The sequence below is a fragment of the Geotrypetes seraphini genome, chromosome 4 (assembly GCF_902459505.1).
Source record: "Geotrypetes seraphini chromosome 4, aGeoSer1.1, whole genome shotgun sequence".
NCBI lineage: Eukaryota > Metazoa > Chordata > Amphibia > Gymnophiona > Dermophiidae > Geotrypetes > Geotrypetes seraphini.
In genome coordinates this window covers 291380821-291404412 of record NC_047087.1, presented here as the reverse complement: position 1 = coordinate 291404412, position 23592 = coordinate 291380821, and the positions used below count along the sequence as shown (strand labels likewise).

Below are 23592 nucleotides of genomic sequence, written 5' to 3'. Positions count from 1 at the left end.
TGCAACTTCCTGTTGCAGTCGCTGTGCCGGGACTCCTGCCTTCGCCGGGACTCCTGCCTTCCACCGCGTTTGCCTCCTGCCTTGTCTCCGCACCTCCAGACCAGCAGCGGCAGCTGTGTATGCTTTTAACTTCGGCACAGAGCTGCCCCTAATCAATAGTTTAGCGCGGTTTCATAAGGCAGCCTCGGGGCCTTTGCTAGGCCGGCCCACATCGCATCATCGAAGCGGGCCGGCTATCAAAGGCCCCGAGGCTGCCTCATGAAACCGCGCTAAACTATTGATTAGGGGCAGCTCTGTGCCGAAGTTAAAAGCATACAGAGCTGCCGCTGCTGGTCTGAACTCTTGGGCCGCTGAAGGAGGGCAAAAAGCAGCTGTCCTGGAGGTTTCCCTTCCTCTCGCCTTTACAGGTTCCTTTTTTCCACCTTTTTTTTTTTTCCTTCAAACGGCAACGGGCCCCAGCATCGACATCAATCAAGTAAGTTCCACTGTCAATCAAGCGGTTCTGCTCGGCCAAAGCTTCCCCTGTGACATGAGCCACCCTCAGGGGAAAGAAAGTGACCCACAAAGGTGAGGGAAAGGGGGGCAGATGATGGAAGTTGGGGGGGGGGAGAGAGAGAGAGAGAGAGAAGGGGCAGATGATGGAATGGAGGAGATGAGAGAGAGAGAGAAGGGGACAGATGATGGAAGTGAGAAGAAGGGAGAGAGAGCAGAAGGCAGATGGATGTCAGTTGAGAAGGGAGAGCAGATGCTGAATGGAAGTGGGGAAAGAACACATACTGGATGGAAGGAGGAGATAAATAAAGGGGGAAGAAAATAGTAAGATAATGGAGGGGTGAGGGAAAGGGGTGACAAGCTGTGTGTAGACACAGTGAAAAGAGGGAAACGGGACTAAATAGTAAGAAAGAATTTAATTTAGATGGAGGCAGAAAATAGAGAAGGAAGACCAGAGAAGAAAAGGGAAGAGAGAGCAGAGAATGATCAGATCTGAGTGGAGGAAATGAGAAGAGAGATATGCTAAAAACCACAGGGGGGAGGGAAGGATAGAGATGCCAGACCATGACGGGAACAGAAGGAAGATGATGGATGCTAGACCAAATTGGGGGGTGGGGGGGGGGGCAGGAGGAGAGATGGCAGGGAAAGACAGACAGTGAATGGAAGGGGCAGATGCTGGACTGAAGAGAGAGAAGGTTATCATGCTGCTGTACCGGGCCATGGTACGCCCTCACCTGGAGTACTGCGTCCAGCACTGGTACTTTAAGAAGGACACGGTACTACTCGAAAGGATCCAGAGAAGAGCAACTAAAATGGTTAAGGGGCTGGAGGAGTTGCCGTACAGCGAAAGATTAGAGAAACTGGGCCTCTTCTCCCTTGAGCAGAGGAGATTGAGAGGGGACATGATAGAAACATTCAAGGTACTGAAGGGAATAGACTTAGTAGCTAAGGCAGGGAGAACGAGAGGGCACTCTCTAAAGTTGAAAGGGGATAGATTCCATACAAACGTAAGGAAGTTCTGTGGTAGAAAGCAACATATTTATTTGGCTCATAACTTGCTGGCGCCCGATATTTTTAGCTCACAGTGAAAAAAGTTTGCTCACAACACCCGCCCGCTTAGAGGGAACACTGGTTAAAACCCCTCAACGCCCCCACAACGCGGCACGATCTGTATAAAGTAAAGTGGGGGTTCCCCCCACACACCCCTGTCGGAGCCCCTAAAAACAGTTATTTTCTTCGGTGCGCACCTCCGCGCTGCGCTCAGTTGTCGGCGCGCGCCTTTGTCTTCCGCAGTTTTGACCTGACACCCTCGCCTGGCCTGGCCCTGTTGCTATGTAAGCGGCGGGGAAGCAGGGAGAGAATCCAGGCTCCACAATCGCCTATTCCATTGTCCCCATGCACAGCTTCGGGATGCTGTCTCTGAAAACGGGACATTTTGGTGACGATGAGACAGAGGATCTAAAAACAGGACAGTCCCATTCAAAACGGGACGTATGGTCACATTAAGTATACTGTATATGATTAGAGCTAAGATCCCAACTTGTGAATCTGAAATAACATATGTTATAAGAGATCCTATGATCTGAGTACAGTGTGCACTATGATATACCCACCCTGGTAGCTGATGGTCACCTGTGGAAATAATTTTTTGAAAACAAAGAATTTTTGGGGACTGAATTGAAATCTCTTAAATGATAAATATTTGACATCACAATTAATGCGTGAATTAAGTTTGCTTCTTTGACTGGGTAACAAGAAAGTTGGACTTGGGAGAGTCTTTGGACGTCGTGTACCTGGACTTCAGTAAAGCTTTTGACAGTGTCCCACACCGCAGGCTGCTAAGCAAGATGGAATCGATGGGGTTAGGAGAGACACTAACTGCATGGGTCAATGATTGGCTGAGTGGCAGACTTCAGAGGGTGGTGGTTAATGGTACCCTCTCTAAAACATTGGAGGTGACCAGTGGAGTGCCGCAGGGCTCGGTCCTGGGTCCACTCCTTTTCAACATATTCATAGGGGATCTGACTCAAGGGCTTCAAGGTAAAATAACACTATTCGCCGATGACGCCAAACTATGTAATATAGTAAGTGAATGCAGTTTACAGAATTATATGGCGCAGGACCTGTTTACATTGGAAAGTTGGTCCTCAACCTGGCAGCTAGGCTTCAATGCTAAGAAATGTAAGGTCATGCACCTCGGAAGTGGAAATCCATGCAGGACGTACTTCTTGAACGGAGAAACTTTAACTAGGACTTCAGCAGAACGAGATTTAGGAGTAATCATCAGTGCAGACACGAAAACTGCCAATCAAGTGGAGAAGGCTTCATCTAAGGCAAGGCAGATATTGGGTTGTATCAATAGAAGTTTCGTCAGCCGAAAGCCTGAAGTCATAATGCCGTTGTACAGGGCCATGGTGAGACCTCACCTGGAGTACTGTGTGCATTTCTGGAGGCCACATTACAGTAAAGATGTGCGCAGAATTGAATCGGTTCAGCGGACGGCCACCAGGATGATCTCGAGGCTCAAGGGTCTCTCGTACGAAGAGAGACTGAACAAATTGCAGCTCTACACTCTCGAGGAACGTAGGGAGAGGGGAGACATGATCGAAACATTTAAGTACCTCACGGGACGTATCGAAGTGGAAGATGATATTTTCTTTCTCAAGGGACCCTCGGCCACAAGAGGGCACCCGCTCAAACTCGGGGGCGGAAAATTTCATGGCGACACCAGAAAGTATTTCTTCACAGAGAGAGTGGTTGATCATTGGAACAAGCTTCCAGTGCAGGTGATCGAGGCAGACAGCGTGCTAGACTTTAAGAATAAATGGGATACCCATGTGGGATCCCTACGAGGGTCAAGATAAGGAAATTGGGTCATTAGGGCATAGACAGGGGGTGGGTAAGCAGAGTGGGCAGACTTGATGGGCTGTAGCCCTTTTCTGCCATCTTCTTCTATGTTTCTATGTTGTGTCCAAAACTTGGCAGGGAGAAATAGAGATTAAGTATACCAGTGTTTAATCATGAAGTGGAACCTATGCAGAGTGGCAAATTTAACTCTGACTATCTTGTTGTGCAGTCTGGATATTATTATTATTACTAGTCTTTAAGCCCGTTACATTAACGGGTGCTAGAATATATGTGTGTGTCTGTCTTTCTTTCTCTCTCTCTCTCTCCTTGGATGCTGTCTGTCTTTTTTTCTTTGTCTCTCTCTCTCCTTGGCCACTGTCTGTCCATCTTTTTTTCTTTGTCTCTCTCTCTCTCCTTGGATGCTGTCTGTCTGTCTTCCTTTCTGTCTGTCTCTCTGGCCCCCTGTCTGTCTGTCATTCTTTCTGTCTGTGTCTCTCCCTAGCCCCCTGTCTGTCTGTCATTCCCCTTTCCCTCTCCCCTCGCCCCCTGTTGTGCCATGCCTGCCTGCTCTGTGGCCCCCTTCTGTTCCCCCCCCTCCCAGAGCAAAGCATGATTGCTGTCTGCCCCCCAGCACACCCCTTCACCCAAAGCAGCCCCTTTTCCCTTTCCCTTTCCCTCTCACCCTGGCCCCCTGCCTGCCTGTATTGCTCCCAAACCCGGCTTTCTGCTCTCTTCTGACCCACAAGCATGAACTGCTGCCACCATTGCTGCTCTTCTTCAAACCAGCCTGCTGAGGATCGCTGGCCAGCTGTAGCGAACCTCGCAGGCCGCTCTCCACCTCGGTAGCACGTTCCCTCTGATGTGATCCCGTCCCTTCTCTGACGTACGGGATTGCATCAGAGGGAACATGCTACCGAGGTGGAAAGCAGCCTGCGAGGTTCGTTACAGCCGGCCAGCGATCCTCAGCAGGCTTTGAAGAAGAGCAGCAGCGGCGAATTTTGAACACCCCGTGGGCCTAACAGTGAATGAGGGTGGGAGGGGAAAGTCGTCAGCGTGTTCCCTGCTTCCGTGTTCGAAAATGGAATTCAGCATGGAGGGACACATCATGCTGTCAGGGAACACGCCGTCCTAAGTGCGCATGCGCGCTTAGGGTTTTATTATAGAGGATTATTTATTTGCTGACATTTACTATGTTACTATGTAATTGGAAGAACCTACATGTGTATGTTTGCAAAATGGGGAACCTACACGTGTTTGGGTTGGCGCTTTACATGGAAGTTGTGACTCACCCCTTCTACATGTTTAAGACGCCAGGTCTGTGCCATTCATATTTTCTTAAAATCTGTCTTTGCAAATTGTCTGCTCCTCTGCACGCAGTGGCGTTGTAGGGGGAGGGACAGTCTGCCCCGGGCGCTGTGTGCTCTGCCCTGCTCCTCCCCCTGCCATGCACACGCCTCTTCCTTTCCCCTGTACCTTTTAAACTTCCTCGGCATGAACAGCATCACCAATTTGCAGCCTGTGTCAGGGCTCTCTCCGAAGTCACTTCCGGATCCCGCACCTAGGAAGTGACGTCAAATGGAGAGCTGATGCAGGCAGTAAGTAGGTGATGCTGGTCGTGCTGGGGACGTTAAAAAGGTATGGGTAAAGGGAAGGAGTGTGCATGGGTGGGGGGAGAAGAGGTGGGAGGGGCACCTCTCACCCTCGTTACGCCACTGTCTGCACGTCCTAGAGAATACACATGCAGCCTTGTATGCAGTTTCGAAATGGTTCTACACCGGCAGATCTTTTTCTAAAATAATATGGGAATGGTGCAAATTCTTACCTTGACATCTCAGTTCTATTTAAAATGGGTCTTCACATCAAATTTCTGTCAAGAGGAATTTTATCCCATGGGTTGCAACTAAGTCATGCAGATTCTTCTTCCGAGTCTGTAAAAAGTACTTACTGCTCTCCTGTATTATCTGTGTGTGTAGGTGAGTATTTATTAACACTGTGCTGCGTGCCTAGTCGGTGCTCTAGCATCAAATAGCAACCACAATGCAATCTTAAAACTTCAGCAATTTAGAAATGTTCATTTTTGCTTCAGGCATTTGCTGTTCCACGTCAGGTTCAAACAGAGAGCAAGCTCTGTGGCGCCATGTTCCAACTGGACCCAACAATGTAATATGTAGCAGTAAATCCGCTTTACTGATTTATTTATTTATTTTTTTTCATTTTCACTGATTGTAGGCCATTGGCTTTAAATGCTACCGGACTCTTCCTGTCAGAGAAGCTATGTTACAGACCCCAGCTTTGAATAAGAAGTGCTGCCGTATTCAATAACTTCATGCAGCTTCCCTTTGCTTGGGATCAGAGCTCAGTTAAATATACAGTAATGTAATATATACTGTAAATACAGTGCTTTATTAAAGTGTGAATCACCTTTGCACAGTTTTCACATTCTGCAGTTAGTTTTGGGACCTATTTACTAACAATGTGCATTAACAAATATTGGCAATGTGAAATAGCTGAACTACAAATATAGCCAGGATACACTTTGTAGGTGAACAAAAGGTTTATTTACTGAGCCTCTTTCTTCACAGGTTCAGGTAACAATAATACTTTTCAAGGACCCAAAAGCCAAAAGTAAGGTTCTGAGTTACAAAACAAAAGTATACTTCTTTTTAGCAACTGCCATGTTCCAAACATAGGGTTAGCAGAATTCTTTCTAGCAGCCAGGTCTGGCTTTAGCCTGGCACTGGAATAAAGTTCACAACTTCAAGAAATTAGTGACTTACTTCTGCCAGGCAGTATGTGAAAACAGTTTATAGCCTCCAGCCAGAACCCTCTTCTGCTACCTTTCTCTGGGCTTCCATTTTTTTTTCTCTCTCTAGCCCTGGCTTTTATGTTTCTCAGAGCTACTTCTATTTTCATCCTCCCCTCCCCCTTCCTGAGAATGGCTCACCTTTCCTACAATTGCTCTGTGAGGAATTGTCCAGCAGGGGGAGTCTCAAACTCAAACCCTTTGCAGGGCCAAATTTTGGATTTGTAGGTACTTGGAGGGCTGCAGAAAAAATAGTTAATATCTTATTAAAGAAATGACAACTTTTCATGAGGTGAAACTCGTTATAGTTTATAAATCTTTCCCTAATTGCTTCTGATAATTTCAGCTATACACAGCTGAAAGCAGTGCAACATGCAGAAAGTCGTCTAGGCTTTTTTGTAGAGCGGAGAATCAATATCCAACTTGTGCCTGGAAAACATGTGCCCTAAGTGTCTGGTGGTCACGTCCGCAACCGCCTTCAGCTCTCACCTCCTCCAGCACTGGACACTAGTGCTGCCCGATTCACGATTCAAATCGGTTCACCGATTCACTTCGGATGAATCAATTTGAATCGATTTAAATTTTTTTAAAAATCTGCTTCCTGATTCGGACCCTCCTTCCTCGCCCCCTAAAGCAGGAGCGGCAGCGCTGCTCTTGCTGGTCAGCCACTGCCGCATCTGCTTTAGAGGGCAGGAGGGAGGGTCAGTCGGGAAGTGCTGCTGTCGGCTTCCCCCCTGGCCTCCCCGAAGGACTGCACATCACATCGCATCCCCCCCCCCCCGTGTTCCCTCTGGCCTCCCCGCAGCGTTTACCTTATAGTTGCAGCCTGCAGCGAAAATCGCGGTTACAGCGTCTTTGTAAACTTGCTTTCAGTCGTTTCCTCTGCCCCGATCCTGCCTTTGATGTCAGAGGAGGGGCGGGACCGCAGCAGAGGAAACAGCTGAAAGCAAGTTTACAAAGACACTGTAACCGTGATTTTCGCTGCAGGCTGCAGCTATAAGGTAAACGCCAAGCCAGGGATGGTGGCATAGGCCTTCAGGGGGGATAGGCAGGCCTTAAGGGATGGGGAGACAGGCCTTCAGGGATGGGGGGACAGGCCTTCAGGGGGAGGTGCAGGCCTTCAGGGGGGACAGACCTTCAGGGGGGGGGCCCTGGTGTAGAAGTACACGGAGGGAAGGAAGGGGGGTTCAAAGAGACGTGCATATGCCGGACTTTGGGGGGAAGAAATAATGGGTCTAAAAATAGAGGAGAGGGAGAGAGATGATGGACAATGGGATTTAGGGAGGGAAGGAACAGAAAGGGAGAGAAGTTGGACACAAGGGATGGTGTGGAGGGGGGATAGAGATACTGGATAGAAGGGTAGTTGGGAAAAGAAAGGGAGAGATGGTGGATCCTGGTATGGTGGGGAAGGAGGAAGAGATGCTGGATGAAAGGGTAGTTAAGAAAAGGTGGATCTGTGGATGGAGACGAAAAAAAAAAGAAAGATGCCAGACCTCCGGGGGAGGGAAGGGAAACGGAAGGGGAGATCAGAGATGGCAGATGGATGGTTAGAACAGAGAAAGAAGAAAGAAGGAGATCCTGGCAAGCAAGTTATCAGAAGACAACCAGAGCCTGGGACCAACAAGATTTGAATAATGACCAGACAACAAAAGGTAGAAAAACTAATTTTATTTTCAATTTTATGATTACAATATGTCGGATTTGAAACGTGTATCCTGCCAGAGCTGGTGTTAGACTGCAAACGTGAGCTAGGATTTAAGAGAGAGAGGAAAAGTCTTTTTTTGTTTGTTTATTTTGTTTACACCATAGCGCCAGTGTGTTTAGGAGCAGGCAAAGGGAGTGAAGAGGCTATAAAAGGGGTGAAGAGGCTATAAAAACATCCAATTGGGCAGGAAAATCGAATCGAAAAACCAATTCAATAGGCTGAATCGAATCAAATTTTTTTTCCTGAATCGGGCAGCACTACTGGACCCCGATTGTCTTTTTCACTCCACCTCACAATTGCATATAGACACAGGAAAGCGCTTGCGTGAGGTTACAGCAGTGAGGTGGGCAACGTTCCAGAACAATGGTAACATACTGAGGGCCTCAAAATAGTACCTGGCGGGCCACGAGTGTGAAACCACTGTTCTATATATTCCTCAACAGGCAATTAGACTCCTAAATAAAATATTTGTGGTAGTTCATACTGTTTTGTAAAAGTAGACTTTAACCAGCCAATATTCTAAGTAATTTAAGCTGGTAGGAGAAGTATATGTCTTATGTTCTTATGGTACATGTATTAAACAGAGCTATGCCGAAGAAAAAAAATGTGGTTGTGTGTGTGTGTGTGGGTTAAAACCAGGAAGCTATGTGTAGGGTAGATTGGGACTTCCACTGGCCTCCAAGCCTTGCAGTAAAGAACACTGCCTTATGTTAAAAGGCATGCTTCCTGGAATTTAGGATGAAACTTTTATTTCTTCAATAATATCCACAGTGAATGCTTCTACGGATTCAGGAGAGATTCTCCTGACATATAAACCATTTTTTCTGTCATCAGTACAAGAAGCTTTTCAGTACCTAAGGCAGGAAAAATAAGTTGATACCTTTACAGTGCTTCCAGCTGTGATTGAACTTTGTGTGTCCAATTTAATTCAACAGGACCTTCCAAGGCTTCCGGAATATCTGGAAGATGTTTTATGAGTTTGTGGATATCATTAACACAACGGCGCACAAGTAGGGAGGCCCATGGAAGAAGGGGCCCACTTGCGACACCTTTTCTTTTTCCCTGATGTATTACAACCATTACCAAATGTTTGCCTACCATAGTCATCAAGAAGAATGTTTTAATACTTTACTTTTATTTAAAAAGTCACTTAACTGAATAAGGCCTCAGTGCTGAAAAGCTTGCCATGCAAATAAGACTGGTTAAAGCCTGTCTTACTTGCAAGCTAGCTCAGCCTCCAATGCTCTAAAGCTGTGGTCTCAAACTCAAACCCTTTGCGGGGCCACATTTTGGATTTGTAGGTACTTGGAGGGCCGCAGAAAAAAATAGTTAATGTCTTATTAAAGAAATGACAATTTTGCATGAGTTAAAACTCTTTATAGTTTATAAAACTTTCCTTTAACAGTTAAAAGGAAAGATATATAAACTATAAAGAGTTTTACCTCATGCAAAATTGTCATTTCTTTAATAAGACATTAACTATTTTTTCTGCGGCCCTCCAAGTACACTATTTTTTTCTGCAGCACTCACATTTAAAGTTCAATATTTTTTCTTTCTCAAAACTGGCACATTTCAATCACTAAATTGAAAATAAAATCATTTTTCTACCTTTGTTCAAGTTTAAGTTTCAAGTTTTATTTATATTTGATTAATCGCTTAATTAAAATTGTTTCTAAGCGAATTACAATATATAGAAGTGACACATAAGATACTATAAAACTAGCAATTTATACAATAAATACAATTTTTAAAAAAAGGCAGCGATTGGCTAGCCAGAACGTCCTCTCGATGTCAGAATTGACGTCGGGCCGCGAGAGTTGGTCGGCCCCGCAGGGAAGAGAAGCAGGGAGATCAAAGAACACGGTGCTGGCCTGATCCCCGATGGCAGCAGTGAGAAGGGAAGGGAAGCAGGTTCGGCACCGCTACTCTAGACGAGCCGCACTCTAGGGAGAACAGTGGACTGCCCCCTCCTTGGTACGCCACTGGAGCAGCAGCGTGTCTTGCCGGCTCGTTCGTTCAAAGCCGCAGGTGGCGGCTCCTTGCGAGATCCGTGCCTGCGTCTGAAGCCTTTCTGATGTTGTGACATCAGAGAGGCTTCCGATGCAGGAGTGGATAGCGCAAGGAGCCGCCAACCCGCGGCTTTGAACGAACGAGCCGGCTGCTGCTCCAAAAGGAAGAGAACGATGCCTCCAGACCGCGGGCCGCAAATAAAACCTGGAGAGCCACATGCGGCCCGTGGGCCGCGTGTTTGAGACCGCTGCTGTAAAGGGTTCTCTCTGGGGCTTTTGCCAATCATGGTAGCAGCCCACCGAGAACCCTGTGCAAATGCATTACAAGGAGCTCATTAGTATTAAAATGAGTGTTCCTTGTGATACACAGAAAGGAATGCTCACCTTTCACTCGGTCGTATTTACTATCAGGTCTGAACTCTGAAGCTGCCAGTAGCACTTTGTATGTGTGGATGTTCCACACCTATGGTCAGAACACAGCTGTTAGGTGTGAGACACATACTAAGAACAGCTGCATTCGAATCACTCTAATACTTGCCCAGGATCAAACCCACAATCTCAAGGTGCTGAGGCAGCAGCTCTAACCACTAAGCCACTCCTCCACACTGTGCAGGGCTGTGCTCATGGAGCTCTGGTAAGTAGTAGCAAACAAAACAACATTCCATTCTCAGTTGAAGCCTCTTTTGCTGTGGCAAGCTCGGAAGTCTTGTTTGTTTGCTGTTGATTATCAAAGCTCCTGAGCGTAGCCCTGCACAGTGTGGAAGAGTGGCTGCTGCTTCAACACCCTAAGATTGTGAGTTTCATCCTGGGCACATCACTCTCCATCAAGCCCACTAGGAAAGATAGGGAAAATACTGATTTAAAAGTTGCTGTACACCTACATGCAAGAGCTGTGCCTAACGATCAGCTTTAGTTCCTTCCCCTTTCACCGGCATACTCAGCACAAATAGTGTGCATATAATTTGCCTGCTATTTGTTCTGAGCATCGCCAGAAAAATGAAACTTGCTCCCAACTCAGTGTTTTCCACCAGGATACTGGATCTCTGTGCATCTGGCCCTGAGTCTTTAAGTGGGCAATTCTATAAATGAGCGCCTCCATAGGGGGTGGCCTAAGGGATCTGACCAATCAGAATATTAGGCCACTCCCAGGACATCCCAGAATGTACTGGGAGAGAGGCCTAAGATTCCGGTTGTCCCATGTGCCTAAGGCCCCTCCCATGATGCACTGGGAAGGGGCAGGCCCGACATTCAGTGGAGTCGGGCCTGCCGGCCAGAGGGAAGAAGCATCACTTTGGCCGGCAAACTTAAAAAATGTACTGTGGGGTTCGGGGGGGCATGCCCTTTGGGCGGTTCTGGCAGGAGAGACTGGGCATCCCTCTTGTCGATGATCTTGGGGGGGAAGGGTTCCAGGAAGAGGAACGCTGGGGGGTGGGGGATTTCTGGCAGGAAGGAGTGGGCATCCCTCCTGCTGGGGGATGTTTTTTTGGGGGGAGAGTGGCAGGAGGAATTAGGCACTCCTCATCCTGCAGACATTCAGGGGGGGGGACATTCGTGGGATCTGGCAGGAGAGACTGTGCATCCCTCCTGTCAGTAGTCTTCGCAGGGGGTACGGGTTCCCTGCCATGGCCACTAAACTGATTGTGGCAGGGAAATTCCCTTGCTGCGATCAGCTTGGCGGCAACCTGATTCTCTAACTGGCACTTAGGTGGCGTCCTATACAGAATTGCTTAACACCATGATTCTCGAACCGGCGTCCATGTCACAAGTGCCATTTAGAGAATCAGGTTGCCGCCGAGCTGATTGCGGCAAGGGAATTTCCCTTCCACGATCAGTTTAGTGGCCACGGCAGAGAACCTGCCCCCCCCCCCTTATTGTTCAATAACTCATTGCACCTTATCATTAGCTCTTATCTCAAACCAGCTTTCAACACACCTTTCAACATATTCAAAGCACAATAGTTTACTTTTAAATGTTTTTACTTAAGCATTTTTTAGTCCGTTGGCCAGGGGGAACATAACCAACATGTTTCGCCTTAAAATAGCTTTTTCAAGGATTTCCCCTGCAATGAAACAGAACAGTTATTTCCCTGCTTTTATACTATCTTACGTTTCCTTTCTTCAAAACTTTTTCCCACCTTATCCTGCTGAAAACCATATACCCCAGCTTTTTATGGACCAAAATGGCCCCGCCTCATCTTGCTAAATCTTATGTCCCCTAGTCTTTGTAATTTTTGACAGAGTGAAAAATTGATCCACTTGTACCCACTTTGCATATGATTAATGTACCATATTGGTGGGCAAAACTTTCTTGTTACATTTGCATTAGAAGCCAAGCACTTGGCCATCTTTTTATGGCTTTGAGCATTGGTCCCTGAATTGTACCAATTTCTTAATGTTATGTATATGTACTGCCACCTGTTGTCTTGGGAACTTGGAAACTTCTGCCCAACCACAGCATTTACAATGTCCTCCTTTCCCTAAGAGATCCCACGGATCTGTCCCACTTTTATTTCTAAGAAAAATAAAATCATGAGTGAAGTGAAACGGGGAAACTCAGAATGGTTATTTACTCCTTCATAAAGTGCAAAGAGTAGGGAACGCTCAATGAAATTACTAAGCAGCATGTTTAAATTGGAGAAAATGTTTTTATACTCAACACACAATTAAGCTCTGGAAATCATTGCCAGAGGATATGGCAAAAGCAGTTAGCTTAGCTCAGCTGAAAAGTCTGGACAAGTTCCTGAAAGAAAAGTGCATAAACTGTTTTTAATCAAATAGATTTGGGCAAAGTCACTTTTTATTACCAGGTATAGGCAGCAAGGAATGTATGTATTTTTCGGCATCCTGCCATGTCCGTGTGACCTGGATTGGCACGCTGTTGAAAACAAAATACCGGGTTTGATGGATGTTCGGTCTGACAATTCTTATGCTCGTAAGATTTTGCTGTTTTTAAAATACTGAACAGAAAAATAGAACTCCCTTTTTATAAATTCAAATATGTTTCCAGTTAATTTATTTCCACTTTCAGACAAGACATTCAGGGGCAGACTGCAAGAAAATATCAGCCCAGGGGATTGGGTTTTTTTTTTTTTCATACCTGCCCATGGGGTATTAATTGAGACAGATCTCATAACCCCTAAATCTACATTAATAAAGGTTTTCCCATCTTTTGACTGGATATGATGTGCTTTCAGCAGTAGCCATGAATGCAGAAACAAGACATAAGCACAGTTCATCTACTGAAAGCTATCCAGTGAAATATTGAGTTCACAGAGATCAGTGGATTTAAAAATGTTGGTTGCAGTGGGGGAGAGGGAGGGGGTGGAATCCAGATATTCAGTGGCGATCTCTGGAGAGCAGCTGCCATTGTACATCTGGATACAGCTGTACAGTGCTGGCACTATCCAGATAGTTATGATATTCCGTTGATATCCAACTAATTTATCTGGATAACACGTATTCAGATAAATTCCCCTAGGTTTTATATGACATATATGTCTGCATATGTGGCTGACCTGCACATGTTGGCTCTCCAAGCTAGCAGTTCAGCCGCATATGCAGATTTTATACGAAGTAGTACTTTCCATGATGAGTAAAAGAGCATTGTGATTCTGTCTATCACGATTTAACTACAAGACTCCTGAGGCAGGCCCCTTGTGGGCTGAAACATGATTGTGTCGAGTCAATCGCAATAAAAAGAGACTGAACACCATTGGTCACCTTTGTTGGGTTTTTTTCTTATTGATACATAACCAGTTCTTCCATCTGGTGAGTGACCCTGTGTGCACTTGCAGCTTTCTTCATTGTCTTCGGAACAAGAAAAAGTCATGTCCGCATGTTGTATGTCTTGTGGAGCAACAAAGTAGTATCGGCCCCCTTTTATTTTCTGGGTTCATATAGTGGTAGGGCTACCAGATGTCTGGGAAAACCCGGACATATCCTCTTTTTAGAAGACTGGGTGCCTGGAGGGATTTCCAAAACCCAGCAGTTTTTCCGGGTTTTGGAAGACTCGGGGCTAGGCTGGAGGGCCTCTGTGCATGCGTGGATGTTGATGTGATGATGTCACATGCATGCATGTGCGTGATGTCATTATTCCAATGTCTGTGCGTGCATGGAGGTCCTCAAGATACAGCCTCGAGCTCGGGGAATGAGGTTCATGTTGGGGGGGGCTGGTGGGGGGGGGGGGGGCAGAGTAAGATGAGGCTGGGGAGGAATAGGCCAGGGTCAAGTGTCCTCTCTTTTTAGAGAGGAAATCTGGTAACCCTTTATAGTGGGAGCAATATTCAGCTGGTTGTGACCAGCGGATTTTGTGCATGCGGCTGAATTAGACGAAGATATTCAGTGCTGGCTCCTGCCCCTTCCTTCCCCTTCCATGCAAGAAATTCTTCAAATGTGAACTTTGCTGAGGTCATGCTGAACCGACTGCTGCTGTCTCAGGTCAGACTAGGAAAATGGTGATCTCCCAAGACAGCTGACAGCTGGTATTCCAAGTGGCACGAGGAGAAGAGACCCTTCATTACCTAATGGAGAAGCAATGAGGTCTGGCTGTCGTCTGGTAGTTGCTCAGCTGTTTGGCTTTGCTGACAGCAAGAAGGATTTTAGAGTTAGAACATCTAGCAAGACAGGTGCCCTGATTGTCGGGACAGAAATAATCCAGGCCACATTTAAGGACCAAATAACCACAAGCTCCACAGCCAGCTACAAAGAAAGTACATGAGGTAGAAGACAATTCTATAAATGGGTGCCTCCATCTAGATGTCCTGATGCTGCTCAGTGAAAACCTAGTCCACTAAGGTGTTTGGCTGCCTAGATTCCATTCTAGAATATTAGTGTGATCCAGTGGCATACCTGCGTTTGTCTACGGTTTGGTGGGTGCAACTGTTGGCTCTGCTGGTCCCCTGCCGCGGATCAGGAAGTTGACATCAGAGGGGGCAGGGATTGGTGGAGTCAGCAGCCATGCATACCAGACCACAACCCCGCGGCTTCTCATTGCAAGCCCTTATTTTCTTCCCCTCTGCATCAGGGTATTCTTAACAGCAGCTTACTTTTTGCTTTCGTCCGTGACGCGATCTAATCTAATCCTTAGGTTTGTATACCGCATGGTGCTTTTCTGGTTCAGTCGCCAAAAGTTAAGCTGAGGTAAGAATACCCTGATGCAGTGGGGGAGAAAATAATATCCACGAAACGCAGGCTGTGTTGGTTGATGAAAAGCGGCTTCAAAAGTATAACTAAAGATGAATCAAGGAATCGCGAGAAGCAAACACTAAAGGCTCCTTTTTTCTAAGGTGCGCTAGCGGTTTTAGCGTGAGCTACAATGCCGTGCACGATAAACGCTAACGCCTCCATAGAGCTTGCATTAGTATTTTTCATTTTGTGCGTGCTAATCTTTAGCACGTGCTAAAAATGCTAGCGTACCTTAGTAAAAGGAGCCCTAAAGCGAAGTTACATTTTTTTTCTCCATTGAAATATATGCTTGCTTAATGTTATTTTCTCAACATAAGGGATGATAATATAGGGATTTTAAATAATAATCAAAATATGCATGGATCACAGTAAATGTAGTTTTACAATTATGAAATATTTAAGCAATAAAAGAAAAAAATATATATAATAAAGTTTTTTTTGCCAATGACTGCATTGTGAGCTGAGTGAAATATCACTTATGTGACCTGTATAGGCGAATTGGCTCTGACTCTAACCCCCCTCTTCTACGAAACCGCACTAGCGTTTTTTAGCGCCGAGAGCCATGCTGAATGGCCCACACTGCTCCCGATGCTTACTGAGTTCCTATGAGCATCGGGAGCAGCGAGGGCCATTCAGTGCGGCTCTCTGCGCTAAAAACCGCTAGCATGGTTTCGTAGAAGTGGGGGGTAAGAATTTTTCCCCTATGGAATAAAAGAGAGGATAATAATCTGAATAACCCCCTGTTGAGTGATAACATAATTATAGTGGGTCAGTTTATGATATTATAGTATGATTTTGAGCGCTAGGTCTTATTTACAAGTATCTTTGTGCATGCACTAATGTCACCATTAGTGTGCAGTCATTGATGCGTGAACCCATACCGCCACCCATTTTGTACGTGACAAGGGCTGATGTGGTAATCCTGCGCTAATCAGTTTGGAGGAAATTCTGTAAGGGCTGCCTAAAGTTATGCGGCGGTAGGCGTCTGAGGCATGCCCATCCTAATTGTTTTTAATCAGCTTTAAATGGCACGATAACTGAACATGTTGTCAAAAGTATGTCCTGGTCAATTCTTGCTTGGATTTAGGATCATCAAAGGTGAGCCTCATATATCACATTCACGAAAATCGGTTCACCATTCCATCTTCATTGATCCAATATTTATTACAATAAAGATATTTTTTTTGCTTATTTTTTTATATTGTATTTTTTTATATTGTATACTTATATTTTTTTATACTTATTTTTTATATTTCTTAACGTGCTTAATCTTATTGACTTATAAATGCCTTAGGGGTCTTTTACTAAGGCGCACTAGCCGACTTAGCGCGTGCTAAATGCTAATGCATCCCTAGAATATAATGGGTGCGTTAGCATTTAGCATGCACTAAATCGGCTAACACGCCTTAGTAAAGACCCCCTTAATTCTTTATAAAATTTATCTCATGTCAAAGGGGGTCATCATCATTAATATGAATTCACGTCACGTGGTAAAACTGTTTCAAAGTATAATCCCCTCCTCAATATCCTGTATCATTCTTGTAAGTTCTCAAGTTCCCAATTTACAAGCTTGTTAGCTAGTTCGAGAATCTGTTTTCTTCCCTGACACGTTTTAAACTATTATAATGTGGTTCTTAATGTCCAGCGTATCAGGTGCAACTCGCTGTAAAATAATGATCTATGTCACCTATAAATAGCTGATTAATACGTAAAAAGATGTTAATTCAGCTTGCTTTATCCATGTTACTATGTTCTCCTTTATTTGGAACTTTTGATACCAAGTGGTATGTTCTGATGTACTGCGAGGAGTCGGATGTCGCAATTTTCCAACAGGGGAACACGAGAGCAGGAGGAAGTGGGGGTTCACGTCTATCTGCTAGGAAGCCGTGACTTTTAGGAAGAGTTTGGGGTCTTTGGTGAGAGGGAGTAGAGGGGTCGTGGGTGAGACACTTCCAGATTTTGTAGGTAGGTGGCGGCATCACACACACAGGGAGCCCTGGATAGGGCCTGGGATCGGAGGTTCTTGAGTTACTAACCCACTACTGAGTTGAGGTGGTGGGTTTTTAGTTTCGTGTCACGTAAGGGCATAGGGATGAACTTTTTGCTCTTTACAGACACCAGTCCCCCTTCAAAAGTACCATGCTCCGGGTGATATTCCTGGCTGCAGTAGCTTGCAGTTTAATGATGGGAATTTTTCAAGTACCTTTCTTATTTCTAATCTTAATGTATATTTTCTGTAAACCGCTTAGAACCTAACGGATGTAGCGGTATATAAGAAATAAATTACATTACATTTTATTTAATTTTCTATACCGTTCTCCCAGGGGAGCTCAAAACTGTTTACATGCATTTATTCGAGCATTTTTCCCTGTCCTGGCAGGCTCACAATCTATCTAATGTACCTGGGGCAATGGGAGAAGGATTAAGTGACTTGCCCAGGGTCACAAGCAGCAGCGTGGGTTTGAACCCACAACTTCAGGGTGCTGAGGCTGTAGCTTTAACCACTGTGCCACACTCTCCCCTTAGGTACCACATGTTAGTAAAGTATTCCACATCGGAAACTAGTGATATATTTCTACCTTTTAGTAAATGGGCCTATAAAATGCGTATCTCAGGTATAGTGGAGCAGGGGAGGGGACAATGTATCTTGCCCAAGATCACAGTCTCAATGGGAAACATGGGACTTGCCCCCTAATTCTCGGTCCACAGCTCTAACCACTGAACATGACCAACCTAAATGTTGGTTTTTAATTCAGCTGTGGGATGGCAGCTACCAGATAATTGGGAAGTTTTAGAAAATATTTTCCGTGTGTAAAGCAATTTATAGCGAAAGGATTTGTAGGAAAAACAAAGTAAAAGAGATGAAGCCAATTCTCTGTGTTAATCAGTAACAGATTTGCCTTTCCTTTCAGTTTGGCGGCGCTGCTGACCAGTGGAAGGAGTTATTTTCGGGAGCGGTGTCTAAGTGATGGAGTTTGGGTGCAGAGACCTGAAGAACTCCTGAAAATGCAGACATCTTTTCCCCCCTGGCTCTGCCCTGCACTGCTTTTCTCTTTGTGCTCGATCTGGATTTTTATATCGCCTCTCTTGGCGCTGCCTGGCGCCTCGGAATACCTACATCGTGGCTGGCAAAGACTGCTGGAAGAAGGAGAGAGTTGCGCAGACTGCCTCTCAGAGGAATGCCCGACCCCTCGGGGCTGTCTAGCAGGGGTGGTGAAAGACACGTGCGACTGCTGCTTCGAATGCGCCAACCTGGAGGGGCAGATCTGTGACTTGGACAACACCAATCACTTTTACGGGAAATGTGGAGATAACTTAGAGTGCCAGTTGGATATGGGGGACCTCGGGCACGGCGAAGTTCCTGAACCCCAGTGCATCTGCTTGTCCGGCACGGCCATCTGTGGGTCTGATGGAAAGACACACTCCCAGATCTGTAAATTTATGGAGGTAGTTAACGCTCATCCAGAGGCAAACCTCACGGTGATCCACGAAGGGCCGTGTGAATCGGGTATGGTTGAGCACCCCTTCTCTTTTCGTTCTTTCTTAGCATGCTGAGCTTTTTTTCATTTTTGTATACTATGGGGTCCTTTCAGTAAAATGGGGTGGGGTGGGGGGACTGCCACGAGCGCCATCTTCACGGGGGGTTCAAGTTCAATTTAATATACCACGAATATAATACCAAGGGTAAATCTAAGCAGTTTACAATAAAGTTTAAAATAAGTAAATATACAAATTAAATAGGGTAGGAAACATAAAATACAATTAAACTAGGAAATAAGAGGAAAGAATGGAGTCTGTAGGTTACAATAAGCAAAAAAAGGTTGGGGAAAGGGAAGGAATGAACAATATGGCAAGGGAAAAAACTAAAGTTAGGGCTCCTTTTACGAAGCCGCGCTAGCTGCTTTATCGCACGCACATTTTTAGCGCGTGCTAACCTCCGCACTAGCCGAAAAAACTGCCCGCTCAAGAGGAGGTGGTAGTGGCTAGCGCGGCCGGCAAATTAGCGCATGCTATTGCACGCGTTAAACCGCCGACATGGCTTTGTAAAAGGAGCCCTTAGTTCTGCCCACATTAGTTGACCTAAAGCCAAAGACGGAACCTTAGAGAGAGAGGTTACCTAGAAGATTGAGAACAGAAAGCCGAGGAGAAGTGGTTTGCCTTTAGTTGTGTCTTGAAATTCGCAAATGATTTTTCTGAACGGAGATAAAAAGGCAAGAGAATTCCAGAGAGTGGGAGCCATGACAGAAAACAAAGAATTCCTATGAAAATCGAAGAAGAGTTGGCGGAATGACGGAACGACTAATAACTGGTGCCGGTGCCTCTTCTCCTCCCCGCACCCCCCACATACCTCTTTAAATGCTTGCTGGAGCGAGCAGCATCTCCCACTTGATACTTGCACTGGCGTTGGCTCCCTTCTGATGTCACGGGACCAGGATATGATGTCAGAAGGGAGCCGATGCCGACACGAGCAGCAGGTGAAAGATGCTGCTTGCACCAGGAAACATTTCAAGAGGTACATGGGGGGAGCGCTGAAGGGGCGGGGGTGGGCACTTGCCCAGGCAGAAGAGAAGAGTGTGTGTGTGTGTGTGTGTGTGGGGGGGGAAGGGGGTTGGTGCACATGGCGTAACAGTGCCTGGCGCCACTGCTCCGGGCGCCAACCTCCCTCGCTACATCACTGAGTGCAGTAAGCAGCTAATGCATGAATTAATGCACAGTAACTGTTACTGTGCAAATGTGATGTGTTGCTGTGTCGACACGACAGATGGGAGTAGATTCAATAAATGGCACCCAGTTAGGTGGCAGGATGATCTGTGCTCTGGTGTAGTAAGGGGGGTGCAGGGAGGTGATACACCCTGGATGCCCTTTTGATGGGGCGCTGGAACCTGTCCTCTCCGTTGCCGTCACTCCTTTCTGAACCCCCCTCCCCGCCTTGTGCGTGCATGTGCCCCTTCCTTTCCCCATACCTCTTTAATTTTCCCAGGGTGAGCAGTATCACAAACTTGCTGCCCACAACGTCATTTCCTGGTCCCACGCATAGGAAGTGATGTCAGAGGGAGCCGACACGACGTGGGCAGCAAGTTTGTAATGCTGCTATCCTTGGGAAAATTAAAGAGGTATAGGGAAAGGAAAGGGGGAAGCAAGCATGGCAGTAGGGGTGGGAAGGAGAGCACCATCATCCCAAGAGCTATCACCCTCGCTCCACCACTGCCTGCGCTATGCTAATATTCTGTAAAGGCCACTCCTTGGAGTGTCCATTATAAAAAACTAGCTTAGCATGCATTTTGTATCAAACTTTGGGCACGAGCCAAAGGCTGGTATAAATGCTGGCGCAGAAATGCAGGTATTCGATAACATTGCACCTAATATCTGGGAATGCCCCTGACCTGCACATGCCCCTCTCGTGGCTGCATCCGCTTTAGAGTTGTGTGCTGTGAAATTTACGCGCATTTTCTAGGACAGGGCATAGGGCAGATGCATGTAACTCCTAATTACTGCCAATTGGGTGCTTGTTAACGCTCATAATTGATTGTCAGCTCCTAATTAACTAATTAGTTTACAGGTGGATCTGGGATCCATGTGACCTATACAGAATCCGGAGGTTGGCGCATACTGACTCAAGAAGCTGCATGTTGTGTTAGTGGGTGTGTTAGCATATGTGGGTGACAGGTGGTAGTTGTCACTTGCGCAGTTAGCATGGGTTTACATACTGCTTCCCCTTCATGCTAATTGCAAACAGGTTTAATGTATCCTAAAGGTATGGTTACCAGATTTTTGCCCAGAGAAACCAGGTTACATGGCCCCACCCTGTTCTGCCCCTAGCCTTGCCCCCCACAAAGCCTTGTCTTTGTTTCCCAACCTCTGGGCCGCATCTGGAGGGTATCCTAGCACAGTGGTTCCCAATCCTGTCTTGGAGGACCCCAAACCAGTCAGTCAGGTTTTTAGGATAGCCCTAATGAATATGCATGGATCAGATTGCATGCCTGTCACCTACCATTGGCCCGGAGCCCTAAATGCTCTGACGCTCATGGAATTCCTATTGAGCGCTCCAGGCTGCGGTAGAAACCTCTGCTGCAGCTTAGTAAAAGAGGGCCTTATTTATTCATATTTTTTACATATATAATTTATGTATGTATTATTTATTATAATGCCAATTTATCTGGGAAAGTGAACAGGAATAATACACCTTTGATCAAAACTTCGACAATTGTCTTGAACATATTTGCTCGTCTTGACTTTTTCAGTTATCTGATGAATTTAGTCTTTGTTTCTTCTTGGCATCCCGAACTTGCCAGTAAAAACAGATATGAAAAAAGATGACCGCCCATACAATTGGCATCATAGTACGGGAGACGTCCTGGTATCTGCTGTTCTCATTAAAAAGAGATCAATGAAGTTTCCAGTTAAGCTCTTTGTTTCCTGACAGGGAGTTCACTATTTGTACCAAGCCAATTTTCCTGGGAATGAGAGAAGTTGCCTTCCTTTTTCCAACTGTCATTTTCCTTCTCTTTTCGCTGACAAGTGTTGCCTGCTGTTTTTACCTCCATACAGAAATAGAGCTTCCTCTGAGGTTTAAGGAATGGTTAACCGCTCTACTCTGAGGGTTCATAAATTGAAAATACATGAACGCACAAAGACATTTAAAAATGGATGTGTTTAGATTGCATTTTTAAAACGACCATTACCACCTATGATGTCTGCCTGCGCCGCTTTAGAATTCTTCAGTTCCTTCTAAAAGTGAATTCTGTTTCCAGGATTGCTTTGGTCTGGTGGCCTGATCTCATTAACACTGTCAGATATTTTTCCACTGGATGCCCTCGCATAGTTTAAAAGCAAATTTAACAGGTCAAGAAACTTATTGCATTTTAAGCCCCCCCCCGGACCGCTATAAATGCCGGCTTTTCCTTATTATGACCGTGATAGTCATGCAAATGATTACTCGCAATTGGAAGAATTGGGAACACCGTAGTTTTCCTTTTTGGTGGGCGAGCTTATGTTTAACTTATAAATATGAGAAAATGAATGCTGACATGCTGGGGCATAATAAGATATTCAAATTAGTTTGGGGTCCATTGACGTCTTTTGTAGATTTGTTGATTCAGGGAATACCTATTTCTTTAGTGTTAATAATAATAGCTTTATTTATATCCCATCATGCCTTTCAGTTCAAGATGGTTTAAGACAGTGGTTTCAAACTCGTGGCCCAGGAGCCACATGCGGCCCGCCAGGTACTATTTTGAGGCCCTTGGTATGTTTATCATTATTACAAAAGTAAAATAAAACAGTTTCTTGATCAAATATCTCTTTAGCTATAAATGACAATATTATTATTAAGACTTAGCCAAAAGGAAAGATTTATAAACTATAAAGAGTTTTACCTCATGCAAAATTGTCATTTCTTTAATAAGACATTAACTATTTTTTTCTGAGGTCCTCCAAGTACCTACAAATCCAAAATGTGGCCCTGCAAAGGGTTTGAGTTTGAGACCACTGGTTTACAAGAGAGGCTGCAGGAATGCAGCGAAGTTACATCATGAGCATGAAGTAAGAATAAACAAACAGGCGTATAACATAATTATATATATCAGAGGGCAGGAGCAGCATTAACTATTTTTGGTACAGAGAGAGATTTTCTATTGGGTGCTTCATTTTTAAGAAAATGTTGTGTTTGTATCATTGAAAGCTCTGTTATTGTGTTTTTCTTATAAGACAAAAGATGTTAATATATGAGTTGTTTTTCAGTGTTCAGGTTAAATTGCCGTTTTGGCACTTTGCGATAAATAGGTGGGTTTTGGGTTGCCGTTTGGGCACTCTGTCTTTAAAAGGTTCACCATCACTGCTCTAGAGGGATATAATAGAGACATTTAAATCCCTAAATTCATTAATAATACTTAAGAAGCAAATTTTTTTTTCAATGCAAAGTAAGTTTTAATATAGTAACAGAGCAGGTGATGACAGATAAAGACCAAATCTGTCCTATAAGACGATGTGAGTTGTAACTGCCACTCTGTGTTGGGCCGCAGTCCTGTTTTCTTAGAAGTGCAACAAAACTCAGCTCACTACTGTTTTGAACCAAAGCGCTCAGGGTCTGATTCTTGAAACACACGCCCCAGTTGCAGGCAGCCGTAGTGTGTCTATGGAGACGCACAGGGGTGCTTAAGCACATCCAAGGCAGGGCGTGGGTGTGATTTCGCCCGGAAGTGGCCTCGGGCGTGTTTAAGTGTCCCTAAGCATCTCCGCAGGTGCAAGACAGGCATCTTAAATGCAGGCCTGCAAAATGCTGGCCCACATTTAAGGCATCTGTTCAGCGACATAGACGTGAGTTTTCTTGAGGACGCCGACGCGTGGTTGCCACGCAATCAGCGGCGGCCTTGCAGGCGGCCATTGAGATCAGCATCCTATAGCACCAACATTATGGAACTCCCTCCCCATCAATTTAAGACAAGAACATGGCGTTTCTAAATTCAAACCAGCTCTTAAAAGCTTCCTATTCCACAACGCCTTGGCTCCCATTTGATGTCATGTCCTGGTCCTGTGACCGAGGGGTGGCGTCGG

The 23592-nt window shown here is 45.5% G+C and overlaps 1 protein-coding gene across 1 annotated transcript in view; it reads left to right on the top strand.

Moving 5' to 3' along the window:
- KAZALD1 (Kazal type serine peptidase inhibitor domain 1) overlaps positions 1-23592 on the top strand; it is a 67309-nt gene that overhangs the window by 5629 nt on the left and 38088 nt on the right. The window contains exon 2 of the mRNA XM_033942513.1: positions 17952-18547. Within this exon, the coding sequence (XP_033798404.1) occupies positions 17952-18547 (596 nt within the window). The remainder of the gene's footprint in view (positions 1-17951; positions 18548-23592) is intronic.